Source organism: Tauraco erythrolophus, chromosome 4 (genome assembly GCF_009769465.1).
Source record: "Tauraco erythrolophus isolate bTauEry1 chromosome 4, bTauEry1.pri, whole genome shotgun sequence".
Taxonomy (NCBI): Eukaryota; Metazoa; Chordata; class Aves; order Musophagiformes; family Musophagidae; genus Tauraco; species Tauraco erythrolophus.
Window position 1 is genome coordinate 15,107,924 of NC_141468.1, and position 16,341 is coordinate 15,124,264.

At 41.0% G+C, this 16,341-nt stretch overlaps 1 protein-coding gene across 1 annotated transcript in view; it reads right to left on the minus strand.

Annotated features, from left to right (window-relative positions):
• Positions 1–10,792: 10,792 nt before the first annotated feature.
• The window catches only part of ORC5 (origin recognition complex subunit 5), a 76,465-nt gene continuing 70,916 nt past the window's right edge, over positions 10,793–16,341 (minus strand). The window contains exons 13-14 of the mRNA XM_086610259.1: positions 14,448–14,560; positions 10,793–10,840 (exon numbers count right to left, since the gene is read on the minus strand). Coding sequence (XP_086466385.1) covers positions 10,795–10,840; positions 14,448–14,560 — 159 coding nt within the window. The 3' untranslated portion in view covers positions 10,793–10,794. The remainder of the gene's footprint in view (positions 10,841–14,447; positions 14,561–16,341) is intronic.

Genomic DNA, 16,341 nt, shown 5'->3' on the forward strand with positions numbered 1-16,341 from the left:
TGAATCCCTGAGACCGAATCCATGAGCCCAGGTCTTCTGCTCCACAGACTTCTCATCCTTCTCAGCTGAAAGCACAACAGCAGCACCTTGGCACGAGGGCAGGAGAAGGTGTCCTCTCTCACTCCCGAGTGGTTCAATATTTTGGGAAGCATCAAAGATGACATCTCCGAAAGAGACTGCAACTGCTCTAGAGGCAGCCTGAAGCCACAGACCATGGATCATCAGAAACCTGTGGTGATCCATGCCTTACCGAGAGTATCATTTAATACTCATGACCTTAATGTGCTCTATCACCATCCTCACTTTCTCAGGAAAGGAAACTGAGAAGGAAACAGCAGACCAGACTCAGTACCACCTGACTTCCTCCAACACCACCACATCTTTTTGGCTGTGAATATGCAGGGACAGTGCTGTCTTTTCTGATGGATGAGCTATTCTTTAGCTACTGATGGAAAACAGCTGTCCATACTCACACACTTAATTGCTTTCCACCCTAAAGATTCATGAAGTTGTGCCATCCTAGGAAAATATAAACCAGACACATATTTATCTATCTTTCTGAAATGGGGATTTTCATCTCTTTCAGTGCAAAGGCTTTCAAGCCATGGGAAATCTTATAGTTGTCATAGACCACTCACTACAGAGCAGTTTGAATTTCCAGTCTCATCCCCTGCTCCTCCGCTTTTTATTTTAGTTAAGAGGTTAATTTATTTCTGCAAGTACGTCCCAAATGGATCAGAGGAGTCAGCTTCAGTCTCTTCAGGGGTCTGACTGCCAAAGGAGACAGTGCACAGAAGGAAGTAAAAGGCTACCACCAAAAATATTTATTCTAGATGAAAAATAACTGTACAGAAGAGTACTTAGATACACAGGTAACAACTAGTTTAAAATACTTTCTATTCCGAGTTACGGCTGGCACGAATACCATTGACCATAATGAAGAGTATTTGGTTGTTTTTTTTTGTGATAAAAACATCAGCTACTCTGAATTTTGCCGAAGATTAAGAATTTCAGCTCAATTTTTCTATAGTGGGTGTGTCCGTGTTACTAGTTTCTATTTTGAGGGTAGAAATCTTAGCAAAATCTGGTTAACTGTATGACTGAAAACTAAAGCCAGTGTTTCTCTTGTGATATTGATATAAAAAAAATGTGGTTGTTCCAATGAAAATTTCTGTTGCTTCTGTGCTTTGGAGGAAGTATTTGAGATTAGATTGGGAGGAGTAAAAGGAAAAGTGGAACCAAGTTTAGAGCTTGATTATGTACACAGTCAATCTAATTAAAAATAAAAAGCCCAAGCCCAGTCAGCTTTCATTTTAAGTGCAGACAGCGATCGACAGAGGTATTGCTGAGGACAAAACTTTGCAGAGAGTCAAGTAACTGTGACTATTTGCACAAGCACCGTATTTACTTTTCCTATAATCAACCAAAAAAACCCCAACCCACTTTTGAAACTAGATGAGATTTTGTTTAAAGGCTTCCAAGCCTTTAGGAAACAGCATGCTTGGGATATGTAAACATGTCTCTCTAACGATAGCTCCAGATACGTTTTATCTTGCCTGAAGTGCAGAGCAGCATTGAAGAAGCTATTTAAGGTTACTGCACATGCCTCAAACGAGGCTAAGTCAAGCGAAAGAGCCCGTGTTGATAGGACAGGAAGCTCTGCTCCCCTCCCCAGCAGCCAGCAGCCATGGGTTTGTTTACATCGGCAGGGAAACCGTGTGCTTGTCTTGGCTGGTCTTCTCATTTTCCCTGAAATTCCCAAATCTCAACACGACGCTTCCCTCAGAAGTTTGAGTAGGACTCCCAGCTATTTGCTGTTTCTAATGATTGGCATCCTTTAGGAATAACAAAAATGACATAGAAAATGTAACTGTGAGAAAATGGGAGGAGTATTCACCCATGGGATTGGAATTCAGGAACTGTTGTAATTGCACAAGACTAACAACATTTGCCTCCCTTGTAGATATTTTGCTTATTCACATCACATCTTTCTTTTTCAGGGCTGTTGCTGAACAGGCAACAGGCTACAGCCTGCAAGGTCAAACAATGGCTCTCTGCTGTTGCAGTTAGCCAGAGGAGCTGTTCTGGGATGTCTACAGCTGGGCTGATGTCCAGGGCAGTGTCACAGAGAGCACAGGGCACTTGCTTCCCCACACAAATTACCGGCACGGGTGCAAATTTTAAGTACACTGGAGCAATGGGGTAGGAAATAAAAAAGATGCTGACAGAAATGGGGGAGAGGAAGAAACAGCACCATCATAAATACCGTAAAAACCCTTTAACTAAAAAGAAACAAGGAAAATAGTAAGAATATGATCAAGGCTTTTGCCACCGGAGTGGTAAACAACTTTCCATCACTGTCTCTTGGGTACTTTCTTCTCCTGCTGAATTTTGTAGAAACATGCTCCCTCACCTGGCAAGGATGTCTTAATGAGAAGTTACGTACCTTACTCTTTTGCTATTCTCTCTTTCCAACTATCCTCTGACTCCCAGGATTTAGGAGGTACCTGTGTGAACGTCCTCATTACCTACGCGAAGACAGAGAAAGTGCTCAGCTACTGAACTACCGAGGCGTGGGCTTCAGAAAAGCCTGCTAGCGAAGCTCTATTTCCCAGACCTACAAGTCCTATTTTATTCCTCTGAACTCAAATATCGGAACCAAGTACATGAAATAACAAGCAGCATGCATTTCCCTGAGCAAGAATCACATGCAGAAAGGAAAATATTTGCGTATTAGAAATCCTATTCTGTAGAAAATCTATATGTGCCAGGAAAACAGAACATATGTGCTGAACGAATTTAGGCAAAACTGCACCTTTGCTGTGCTGCTTATGAAAAATCACATCCACTACACCGAGTCTGTCACTGACATCGGCTTTTCAGCAGCATTTCATCAGAATCAAACAAATACGAAAAACAAACACCATGAACAAGACGACAGCCTATACAGCATTCATGGTCCAACATACTTAACCAGGATTTGGAAAAAACCTTGCTGAAGCTGAACACCTGCCCTCGAGTACCCAACAGACCCCCCTCTGAATATCCAAACAAGTGCTGGCAGGACAGAAGACAGTGTGTGAATGATGCACGCCTGTGCCAAGGGAGAGAAAAGCAGCCCACAGCAGCCTTCCTGCTCTGCTAGCTCCTGGGAGATCCCTTCTGAGATGCAAACCCTGGGAGCTGGCTGTGCTCACAGGGCAGCTCTCTGCAAGAGCCATTTCAAAAAATACACAGAATTGTAGTAGGAGGGTACAAGAAGAAAAAGAAGGGAATACAGAAGTCTGGTAGAATTCTGGATACATGAAAACAACACTGTGTCAAAAGATCAAAGTTCATCCCTGCTTCATCTCAAAGGGAAGCCCAGCCCCTTTCCATACTAGAATCACACAGCTGTACCCAAATGGTAGGCAGTGAACATATATTTTCTTTCAGTACTTTGCTGTCTGATGGTGAGAACTCCCTTGGAAGATGCATATGACAAATCCTTTTTGGCAAGCGAAACACCAGTGGTAACGATCTGTGATCAAATCAAGTTCTTGTCTGTTCAAAATCTGTCTGAACCAAAAAGAAAGGAAGTTCGGGATACTTCTGTGCCCATTTCTTTGTTCTGTTCTTCCCTTGGTCCCTCTGTTCAGCTCTAAGAAAGCTCCTCCCTTGCTCAGTTCTAGGGAAAAAAGGGGTATTGGTCACTGATAGAGGAGGCACTTCAAGTACAATACACTACAACACTTCAAACATTAAGTCCACCTATGGTACTTTGTACATCATGTTCTCACTGTAAGACCACCTTGTTTACAGATAGGCATTCACTCCTTCAGCTGAAAACAGGATGGAAACACTGATGGTCAACAGGCTGCTCAACAAACCGTCTTGGTCTTACTTTAACACTGTACTTCAAAGCTTTCTGGTATTAGAAGCCTAGCTATTTACAAATACATGGTTATTCAATGTTTCAGCCACATACAAATACAAAGTGTCAAATAACAAGCAGTATGATGTTTTTCAGCTTTCTGTTCTAGCAGAGACACTGCCATTAAGCTGTTGCTTTTTAAAGACTTCCCCATATGCAGTTCTCAGGCAATCTTCATGATAACGGTTGTACTTCTGTAACTTCAACTATGCTGGCATACACAAACGATTTCTGTTTTCTTTTCAGATTTATTTTTTAATGGTTTTAATGAACACACAAAAATAAAGAATCAAAAAGTAAAACTGAACTTACTCCATGTTTACCTCTGAGTATTGTACTGTTTACGTAAATCTGCCTGTTCAGAGTAAGAGACGTCACACAGAAGCTGAGATTAAAACCACAGTTTTTGCTATTAATCTCCCATCTAATATTCTAATGGAGCCATTCCAGTGTCTACGAACACATAAAAATTCGGCATTGTGTAGATTAGACTTGCTAATCAAGTTGTATCTTTATCCTAATGCACATTTACTAGCAATGGTAAGGCTCTTTTGTTAAGTTATACCGTTCGGTCATTGAGAAAACCTGAGAAGTTACTGTCACCTCAGGCAGCATTTACTCCTGGATGGAGTCTTCTGTTTCAAAAGTGTCTGGGCTGACGAAAACACATAGCATGCCAATCTCCAGGCAACCCTCAAGAACTTGCTGTTTCTCACTCTTCCCTGACATCTCTGCCAACACAAGTTCAGAGGGAACATCTAATCCTGGGATACTCAATCGTGTACATTTTGCCACAGACATGTAATATGTCCAACATTCCTGCTGGGAATCCTGTCCACTATTCTCCTGGCGTGGCTGGCTGTTGCAGTTAGGAGGGGAGTAGATAGCACCTGAACGGTTGTGGCGTAACTATTCAGTGGGTACTGGAGAAATTTAACCAATGATAAAAATGGATGTATTCTCACATGTGTAAACCATGGTGTATAAAAGCATCAGAACTTAGAAAGTGCTCAAATAACCAATATACTACTTTAACTCGCACAAAACCAGACACAATAGCTAGTGGGATTGTTATGGTAGAAGCAGCAGGTTCTGGGAGAGCAAGAATAAGGTAAATCACTGTCGAAAAATAAATCTCCTGTATTACATGTGGATGCACCCTTGCAATTCTTTTTAAAAAAATAAAATCTCCACGTTATATATACAAGAATGGAGCTGTTGATGAAGTCAGAGCTATTCAAGGGTCTATTTTTTTTGCAACTGTATTTATTTCTCCATTACTTTCTTCTTGTAAGAACAAGCCCCAGTTCCTGTTGATGTTTGCATCAGCCACTGGAGACAGGCATTATAAGTTTGTAATTTTTACAGTATTATAATGCTTTGTGACTCAAGAATTACCAAAAAAAATCTCTAGCATTTTTTAAACACATACTGCTGCACTGAAGTACTGAGGGATTTCTGATTAGTTGAACAACTGTCTTGCTCCGCATCTTTTCACAGTTCTTAAAACCACCAGTAGAAGGGGTGAAATACTGGCCCTGGGGAGGCTAAAGGAGGCCAGATCTCACCCATGAAAATGGGGTCTCCAGAGTATCACTAGGGTACCTAGTAAGAAACTCGGCAGTAATTTATAAATTCATTGACATGGATATATAGAAATATTTCTAGTTTGTCAGAATAAATCCTGCTATTCATCATCAGCATAGTTATAGCCCACACCAATCATCCGCACTTCAGTCACCTTGTTCATTCCCATACTCTGCTGATTCAGCTTTAAGTTTTTTATCACTGATAGGAGTCTTTCAAAAAGGTCACAAAAGTGCATTCAATGTGAGGACAGTGGTTCTGTCTAAGGGATCTTCGGTAACTACTCCTTCTCCAGGTAGTCTCATTTCAGTCAAATTAACTACATTCTACAAAAAATTTGTATCCTTGTTCTTTGGATTTACACTGGAAAAGATCATCAGGCTAGTATGAAAGAAATCACACTGAAAAAAGTTAGCAGCAGCACCAAGTTTTGTCAGTGCTTATTTTCTAAGACTCGTATTTAATGTCTTCTATACTTTGTGCTCCAAATTTGGGGCGGGTAGTTTTGAGGGTTTGGTCTGCTACGTGAGAGTGGTGGGGTTACTGAAAAGGTGGGACAACCACAGGAGCATATTTGACACAATGCAAAAGGGATTTTTTTCCAGACGCAACCTAAACCAGAACTTACATGACTGATTTTGCTCCTCATTCAAACGCTGCCAACACATACACTAACCATCAGTTCTGGAATACAGCATATTTAGTCCTTTCCATCTATTGCCTATTTAGCACCTACAGGCAATTAAGTCTTGATCTGGTTCTGGTCTTGATCTCTTTCTAGAAAAGCTATGGCAACTGTGAAAAGAAAAATCACTTATCCATACTTATAAACTCATTTCTAATAACCAATTGAATTTTAACACGAAAACAATCAATACAGTGTATTTCATTCAGTATTGTTAGAAGTAACTACATGTGTTTATGGATCCATACTGTTGAAAAACTAAAATTCTGGGATTAATTTAACCATACAATCTTGAGTTTGGGCCAATTTGCTATTATTCTAGAGAAAAAGACTATTTTACTTTGCTCTTCTTTTTCTGTTTGAAACCTTTGAATCTGTATTTCATTTCTCATCAACACACATCATAAGCAGCATTAGAAATATTCTTGAAAAGGTTGTTTACTAAGCCAAGTGGTAAAAATCCTGTTAATTTCCCATAAGAAATCAGATATAAATGTTGCCTGAAAATGCCTCTAACATGACCAAATTTATTGTGCATCCATATCCTCATGTAAGGCTACCTGTAAAGTTGTCTTCTATGCTATCCTTGTATTCTCTTAATGTGCATATCTGGAACTATTTTTGAGTATTTGTGGTATTTTCATGAAAGTTTAGTAGAAGTGTGATATTATTCACAACTTGCTGTTGGTAGTAAAGCTTCCCAAAGTATAGCTTCTCACTTCTGCTTGGCAGGTGCTAAGTTTTTCAGCCATTCAGACCACCACTAAGCAGGAGGTTCAAAAGCTAGCACTGTTCCTCTCCAGCACTATGGCCCAGTCCCACTTTGCTGAAAGCTGTAAACGATGTTGGGTACAGAATTTTTGAAATTTTGTGACTCGAGTTGTAGGGCTTAAAAAATTAGTATCAGTCCCATTATGTTTCATATATCAAATTCTAATCCAGACCAGACATCACAAAAACTTATGATATATTGCTGTTGCTTTACATGGACTAGTTTACGTATGAACACCTCAAACCTTCCTTCTCCAACTTTCAGCCCTAGGTAGAATCATAGAATGGTTTGGGTTGGAAGGGACCTTAAAGATCATCTGGTTCCAACTCCCCTGCCATGGGCAGGGAAACCCTCCACTACACCAGGTTGCTCAAAGCCTCATCCAAGCTGGCCTTGAACACTTCCAGGGGTGGGGCAGACACAACTTCTCTGGGCAACCTGTTCCAGTGCCTCACCACCCTCACAGTGAAAAATTTCTTCCTTACATCTAATCTAAATCTGCCCTCTTCCAGTTTAAAGCCATTACCCCTTGTCCTATCACTACACGCCCTCGTAAAAAGTCCCTCTCCAGCTTTCCTGTAGGCCCCCTTTAAGTACTGGAAGGCTGCAATAAGATCACCCCAGAGCCTTCTCTTCTCCAGGCTGAACAACCCCAACTCTCTGAGCCAGTTTTCATAGGAGAGGTGCTCCAGCCCTCAGATCATCTTCATGGCCCTCCTCTGGACCCGCTCCAGCAGCTCCATGTCATCTTGTGTTGGGGACTCCAGAGCTGAATGCAGTATTCCAGGTAGTCAAACAGGAGATTCACAAGAGCTGAGCTCAGCCCAGCATTAGCTCCAAAAAGGTAATATGCAGTAAAGTTTAGCCCCACATTCACCTCATGTACATTTTTATTAGCAAAACCAAAAACATGTAGTAAACATTTTGAAAACAGGTCAGGTATTTGCATCCAAGCACTTCAGCAAGTGTGACAAATGTTGCCACCTGATGGACAGGTGCAGGGTTTGATTCAGCTCAGCAGTAGGAAGGAAAAGGGATCACGGAGATGACTCATTGCTGCCCTTTCACACTCTCCTGAGGGGGGAAGTGACAGCTTGGCCAGAAAGACGCTTTTGTCACTTAGATTCACCTGGAACTCATTCATTTGGATCTGAAGCCAGAAGCCTGGCTACACACCCACAATTGGAGGCGGGGGGGAGAGAAAAAAAAGAGAAAGAGGCAAAAAGAGGGGAAAAAAAGAGAAAAAGCTACACGTGTTCAGAGTATTTGACCAACTCCAATATTAGAGCAAGGCAGGGAAAGAATGATGGTTTTTCCTTGGAAAAAAACATAATGGTCAATGTAGTACATGGTACGGTTTTGTACTTGTCAAACAGTCAAAGGCCAGCATTCAGGAGTAAAACATATGAGTAACAGGACCTGGAGTTTTCAAGAGGCCGACAGAAATCTTCAGATTCATGAAGACAATAGTCTCAAACTGGACCAGGGGATTTTAATACCCCATAAAGACAGCGGCAGTTGGGAATCCTCTACTTGTAAACTGGAGACAAACATAACTGTAGTGTATTCTACCATGTATTTCCAAAGCTAAAGTTTTATGTTATAACATACACTGATTATCCACTATTCTGCCTCTTTTGGGGAACTGCTCTGTCGCCTGTTGAATTGCTCCCTTTCTGATGGAAAAGCAGCTGTGCCATCCTCCTCTACAGGACAGATACTGTTACAAAAGCCATTACCCTAGTGTGTATCTTAAAGTACGTTCATACCAAATGGCATTAGAATTAGCACTTAATGTAAATAGATGAGAGTAAAAGGACTATAAAAATATTTAAACAAAAAATAAAACCTTTAAAGTTTGACATCAGGATATGTCATGGTTGATGTGGGGGGGGGGTGGGGGTTCTGGTGGCAGGAGAGGGGCTTTGCTCCCTGTGACCTCCCTGGTTTTGGAACCGGGTTAGACTTGGTTCTGGCCACCAGATCGGACTGCCATCCACCTCGGGGTTAAGCCAATCAGCGCCTCTGCGAATTGCCCAATTTAAGTCGGGACAAAGGAACCGGAAAAGGTGCTTCGCCCAGGATCGAGCAGAGAAGGGAGGAGGGCACTGCCCCCGCTCCCTGGCTCCCAGCCGGGCAGCTGCCTGCGTTGGGCTGGTGCCACCCACTGAGGATGGTGGCAGCGGAGCCGGCTGGGGAACTCGGGGGCACCCCACTCCCAGGGTGCCCACTGGGCTGAGTTCACCTGGAGAGGACTGAGATCTGAGAGAAACAGCTGCATCGACAGCAGGTCAGTGAGGATGAAGCGGGAGGAGGTGTGCCGGAGCCGAGTTTCCCCTGCGGCTGATGGTGAGATAGCAGGCGGCCCCCCTGCAGCCAGGACGGCCTTGGTGGAGTAGAGACCTACTCGCAGCCCATGGAGAGAAGATGCCTGAGCCTGAGGATGGTCGTGTTGGGATGCACGACAAGGCAAAGAGGCATCTGGAGCCTGCGTGACGACCCACGCCGGAGTGAGTGGCTACAACTCCCTAAGAATCCGAGACTGTGGTAAAGCCCACACTGGGGCAATCTGTGGGAAAGGATTGCTTCCTGTGGGCTGGACTCACGCTGGAGAAGTTTGTGGATTTTTCCTCGTCAGTAGGGGATCCACTGGAGCAGGAGAAAAGGGTGTAAGGCCTCCTCCTCCTTTAAGAAAGAAGCAGCAGTAACAGCACGGAATGAACTGACCTGCACTCCCCCAGTCCCTGCCCCCTGCGCCACTGGGGGGAGGAGGTAGAGCCGGGAGAAAAAGGAAGGGGGGGGGTGGGGAGGGAAGGTGTCAGTTTTAAGATCTGCTTTGTTTCTTTTTATCTTTTCAAGCAACCGGTTTTGTTTCCCTTTGTCCTTTTAAGTAATCGTCAATAAATTGTTTTGTTTTTAAGAAAGCCAAGTCTGTTTTGCCCAGGACCATGGTTGGTGGGTGCTACCTCTGTTCTTGTCTCAACCCTCAGTCCCTTTATTATATTTTTCTCCTCTCCACTTTACTGGAGAAGGAGAGACTGTGTGAGTTTTAGTTGCTGGATCAGCCTAAAACCACGACAGGATAGAACTTTAGAACTTACCATAACTTTTCTTTATGACAGAACTTGATTCATAAAGTTGAAATGAAGTTGATTCATTTTTTTTTTTTAATAAAGCTTTGTAAAAATAGACTCACAGTCAACATCTATGAATGGTCTGAAAAAAGACAGTACAGTGATTAATTGGGAGTTTCCTGTCATCGTGATCTCCATATAACAGTGTAACAGTCTGCCTACGTACGACTGAGGAGAAAGAAGGATTTATACCAGCTTGATTTTAAGTATGTTCTTATGTTTATTATATTTTGCTACTCCACTCTCCTAAAATGGTGGCCTCAGGAAAAGCTGCTTTGGCAGGCAATTGCAAAGATTCCTGTGGAGAGGAAGTGAAAAGACTGGGCATACAAACAAGGGCTGCTGCCATGTTCAAAGCACTGGGGAGAGTTCATAGAGCAAAATGCAGTCCTAAGTAAATGGGTTTCAGGCAATTTCAGTGTTAAGATAACATCATTAAGAGTAGAACAGATTGTGCTCAAACCCTGCTGTTTATAATTAACACATTGCTTCCAAATACTCCAGGGTCCCTGGTAAATAGTCCTCTGCTCAGATCCACCCAGACCAATCAGAGTATTTTCATCAGGTTCCATGCTGGGCCAGCACCTGTTTGGACAAATCCAAAAGAGCCAAAATACTCTTCTTTCTGGCCAGCTAAGTAGAGAGATGAACACAGCTTGCCTTAGTCATTGTCGCAGTGTCCATATGGCTGTGAAGCTTGTTTTCACAAGAAATCGTACAAGTACTTTATTATGTCGAAGTTCACGGTCCTATAAACAAAAACACAGTATATTAGAGCAATCATCTCAACAGTGCTAAGACTTTAACCTGTTTGGAGATAGCACACGTGGAACATTCTGCACAATCAAAACCAAGCAATATCTCCAGAAGAAATGCAATCAAGGATGAATGAATTTTCGAACTTATTGTTATTTACAATACCTGTCTTCTGATTATTTAAACCTTTTGAGATTCTAAAACAGAAAGAAAGCAGCTTTCTAGTAAAAACTGGAAGATTTTTGTTTCGATCATTAAGCAGTAAAAATATATCAAAGTTAATAAGATTATATTTTCATACGGTAAACATGATACTCTAGTTGGTGATGCAAATCAGCAATCTTTTATGCTATTGAATGTTTTGTTCATCTTCCAAACCACCTGTTTTAGCATGTACTACGTAACTCCTTCATCTGTACTCATTTGCAGTCTGCGTTCTTTCAGTCGACACTAGTCGACCCATGTTCATAGCTAAATTTGAAAAATCCAAGAATGCCACTCAATGAGACAGAAGATTTTAATGTATACTTTTGTACTTTAATGGTAGGCAGAATGAAACTGCAGTAGAATAAAACATATAATTATTTTTTTGTCTCTAAACTCATTCTGCTATACAATCTAACACTCAGACTTTGGGGTTTACTGTTTGAACAAAAAACGCAAATTACTGCATATAATGACAAGTATAAAATTAAAAGTTTTTTTAAAAAGTATTCAATGATGCAAAAATAACCGCTCACAATGCTAAGTGAGATTAAGGCTGAATGTCTTATTTGTTTGACTACAATCATTTAATATTCTCTGTTCATGCATCATTCTGTAACCCACTTTTCAAAAAGTTTCTATAAAACGTCATATTGGGCAGAGAAAAAGTTCAGAAACTCCCAAGATACATAACAAGAAATACTGTGTTTGAGTCTACTTAATAATCCAGTGACAAAATTAAAGAAATTAACTGCCACTGTAAGACTCTCACGACATTTTGTCACTCAAGAAAGGTGCTTTAGTTACAAGGCTTTCCACAGAAACAAAATTACACACTCTAAGAAATGCTGACCTTATCAACTAAATGAAACATAATCATACTGCCATAACTATGATCATTAGAGACTACATGAAAAGATCCATTACATTCAATAAACATTAAGAGAACCTTATTTCAGCTACAGAAAAATTTATGAAGTTAGATCTGAAATTTTTAAAACAGAAATTTAGAATTTCTAACAAAGAAACATCTAAACTAACCTTCAGTCAAACATGTAAATACTATGTGGTAAAAAGCATGGGAATATCTCTGCAAAGACTGAACATATGCAATGGAGAAGAGAGAGACATGAGGTTCTGTGGTATTAAACAGAGATACTGGGCGTGGTCAGCAGTTATCACACTAAAAGCCACCAAGAAGAGACACAAGTTTTTTACTCTTTTCCAAAAACAGGTGGCTTTTGTGTTTTTTTTTTTCTTTTTTAAAAAAGCAAACTTCACTTTTGCTTAAAAAATAAAGGAAAATGAAATTACAATCTGAACAGCTTGAATGGAGGTGGGAAAGAGCATCATTTTCTGTCCTGCTCTTTGCACCCTTCAGCCTTGCGTTAAGAAATATGCCAAGCAGCAGGGCTGAGAAGGTAGCAAGGCTCAGGTATCTGAGGATTTTAAAAATTAACAAACTTATTTTAGTAGTAATACAGTAACAGAAAAAAGAATCAGGAGATAAGCTGCTTGTTTGAAGTTATTTGGCTGAAATGCAAAGTAGCTCCTTCTCTGCAATAAATGTAACCTCCCCATGTGTGGTTAAAAGCTACAGGCAGCTGCAAGATTACAGCACAGCTACCAACTGAAATTTCTTAAAGCACAGAAGATCATGCCTTCACCCTGTACCTAGCCCCATCAAGACATAGGGGAAACCCACTTATCATGGGTGCATAAAATCTTACATCTTATCTAAGGATTGTCCTCCTTAAATATTTAACAAAGGCTGTGGGTTGGAAAAGATACTTAATAAAAGAAGCGTAACAAAAGAACAAAGCAAGAAAAAAAAAGAAAAGAGAAAAAAAGAACAGGCCAACTTTAAAATCTGTCAGGTCATTTAAATGGCTGTATCTACACAGCGTATAAACACTTCTAAACTACTTGGGGAAAAAGAAAGAATTGCTTTCTTCCTCATAACATGGAGAAAAAGTCAGTCAGGATACAGATATATGCACCTGACCTAAAGGAAGGCAAGCCAAAGCACAATATCGCGCACTGAGGTTTGAAGCAGCAGCATCTCTGATGACTACCTTCTCTGGTAAGCATGAGATGCACAGCGCAAGTTGTGGTCCTCTTGGGAAAACCTCTACCTTCTGGCGACTTTAATGGAGTCAGTAGAACTTCTAAGGATGTTAAAACTGCAAGGACAGAGCTGCCATTTCACGTATCTTAATTCAAGGGCCCTCATAGTACAGAGTTGATGAACTCGTCTCTGTATGCACCGTAGGAGTTCGAGCAGAGACAAGAGCTTGGGGATGTCTGTACACATAATGATCCGCGTTGCTGAGCAGATGGTCCGCTGTACTTGTACCAGTGGGAGCTCTTTCAGGGCATCATTCACAAGTGACTATTGCTAGGAATAGCAGACTGACACAACGAAGCTGTGGAGATCCTGGCAGTGCGGTCCAGCCAGGCCCGAAGCAGGCAAAGTTCTATTCTACAGCCTGTCTAACCACGAACTGAAATTAGTGTGTCTGTGGGGTTTACTGACAATGACCTATTGCTATTGGACACTTAATAGCTCAGGAAAGCAACACGTGCACTGAGGTTACGGAATATGGTCTACACCACAGGTTCTTCTGAAGTCTCACATTACAGAGAAGAGTTGGCCTTGATAAGGTTTCTCCTCCTTTTTGCTGTGTCGTTTCTGGGCTCTGTTCTGACTACACACTCTTTATCCAAGACCTGCTAATAAGCTGGCTGCAGCAACAGGTGTGAGGTAATGCTGTTGGCATTTCACGAAAATGAGACATAGGCTTGATTGTTTCCTATGTATTGCATGCATTTCTGTCTGTAATTTATCATCATGTCTCCTGATGGATCTGGAACTGTTCTTAGACTCCAAAACTGAAGGCTCTGAATGAACAGAGCTGTCAAGGTACCTACATTCATTCATTGAATTAGTTTGTATCAACTACAGACCACACAAGATAAGACTATGTGGGAGAATTCTATGTAGTTTTTGTGTCATATGTACAGCAACCATTGTTAAGAACTAAACATAACTTCAGATTCAAATACCATAATGTGCCTTTTGGTAATGAAATGGACGGACATTTTAGAACAGAACAGTACTTTTGCATGAAGTCCCTGACCTTTACGAAGCACAAAGACGATATGTTACTGTAACACATACTGCCACTGTAAGAAAAATTTTTTTTCAAAGCAGAATTGGACTAAACTTATTTATGAAAAGTGTTGAACTTGAGATAAGACTCATTCACTCATTCTTAGTAAACATTCACAGATGTCTGCTCTGGTCTGCAGAGAGCTAATGACTGCGCAAATACTGGTTTTGAAGTCTCTTTCAAGTCAGCAAATACAACAGTAAACAGTCTCTAATAGGCTCACCGGGCAATAGCTCTGATGAAGTCCAGAGATACAGTACATTTATATCGTGGTCCATCAAGCTGGTCACTATGGCCAACCATGGACAGCAGCTGGAGAGTCACGAGAGAGGTGATCTACGAACAAGAGACAGTAACGCAATTAATTTTTGCTAACTCGAATGGCAGTAGCCTTCCCCCCCCCCCCATTTCCCGTATTTCTTTGGAAAGTCACTAATACTTGTTCATTGGTTTTCACACAGTTCTGGAGCTAGCAAACCCAGGAACATATATACACCTTTTCACCACTGTATTTTCAGTACAGGCAGTGAGAGACACAGGCTAAACCCTTCATTCTCCATATCAAAAGTTATCCTGGAGTTCTGATCAGAGAGAGAAAGGTGATGCGGGGAACAAGAATAATAGGCATGAGCTGAACATTTTCCAAATCTCTGACTGACAACCAGGAGAGACTTTGATTCTCTTTCCTTTATACCCAAAGACCTCCCCTTGCACTTTCACACTCAAAGTTGGATATTCCTGTGCCAGCTCATACCACATTTTGAGCAGATGGATGTATCACTGTACTCCAGATAGAAAAGATTTTGAAGGTTGGAAAGGAAAGGCAGGAAGATTGCGTGCTTAAAAAGAGCAGGGCCTGAAAATAAAGAAATTTGCCTACAAACACACATACAACGTCTTGACAGAGCCATTAACTATTTTACCAAAATAGTAACGTACCAGCATATTTTTCACTATCTTCGATCCTCCAAAGGATGACTGCAGTATCACTAAAGTGCAGTCCTGGGATGTCACCACTGAGTGCAACCTGTCTGTTCTGTCTCAGTTAGGAAAACATGCTGTAGTGATTCCACTCTCTCCCTACCTTCTCCCAGCTCCCAGGGGAAAGAAAGAGGTAAAAGCAGAAAACAAGAAAATTTTTCCATGGCCTTTGCTATGGATGCCACTGATAATTCAAGGCAACAAGGTTACATTCTAAGAAGAACTGGTGTCTGACCACAGCTCTGCTTTTCAAAAAAAAAACATTTGGCCATGACCTACCTCTGTGTAATGATAATAGCATAGTAAGGAATTTCAGAAGAATAAATATATCAGGAAAGAGAGCGCCAGTTCAAACCTTCAAGGAAGCGTATTGCTATAAAAAGCAGCAGCAAGTTCTTACCAGTATCAATCAAAAAAAAAAAAATCCCAACTCAGTAATAACCCCATTCTTTTGCTGAAAGCGAACTCGGTCTTCAAATTTGTGACAATGCTTGCAGGAGGTAGGAATAATTATTAAAGTTTTCCCTTAAGTGGACATAATAAAAAAAAATGACACCTACCTGTGGAGAACAGAAAAAAATCACAGTTACCAAGAATAAGGCAATTTTTGTAATAGCCTATGCTTAACTTCCTTTTACATGGCATTAGACAATACTAGTTTGGATGCCATCATTCTGTGAAGTCTTTGGAGTTTGGTTAAGGAATACTGGCCTACCCATATTCACAAAGACAAAATTTCATTTACTTAATTCAGGTCTATAAATTACATTAAAGAGTAGCACATGATTTACAAATTGTTAGCACTGACAGCATTTATGAAAACTGAACTCAGTATATGGTAAATGGCTATGAATCCACTTGATTAATCACTTTGAACGCATCACTGAATTGGGATCAATCTCAAACCTGTGATGTGTTTTTATTTTCTTAAATTCTCATGAGTTTGAGAGCACATTTTTCTACATTATTCATTCAACAAAGTCCTTATTCAGTCAGTGAAGAAGCATTATGGAGTAATCTGCTGTAACAATTGCTATTTTACACCCCGGTGCACCGTTACTGGTGAATCACTTCTGCAATATATACCTGCAGCTGGTCTCACATTCAGAAATCACCAGTGAAGGAATGGCAAGAGG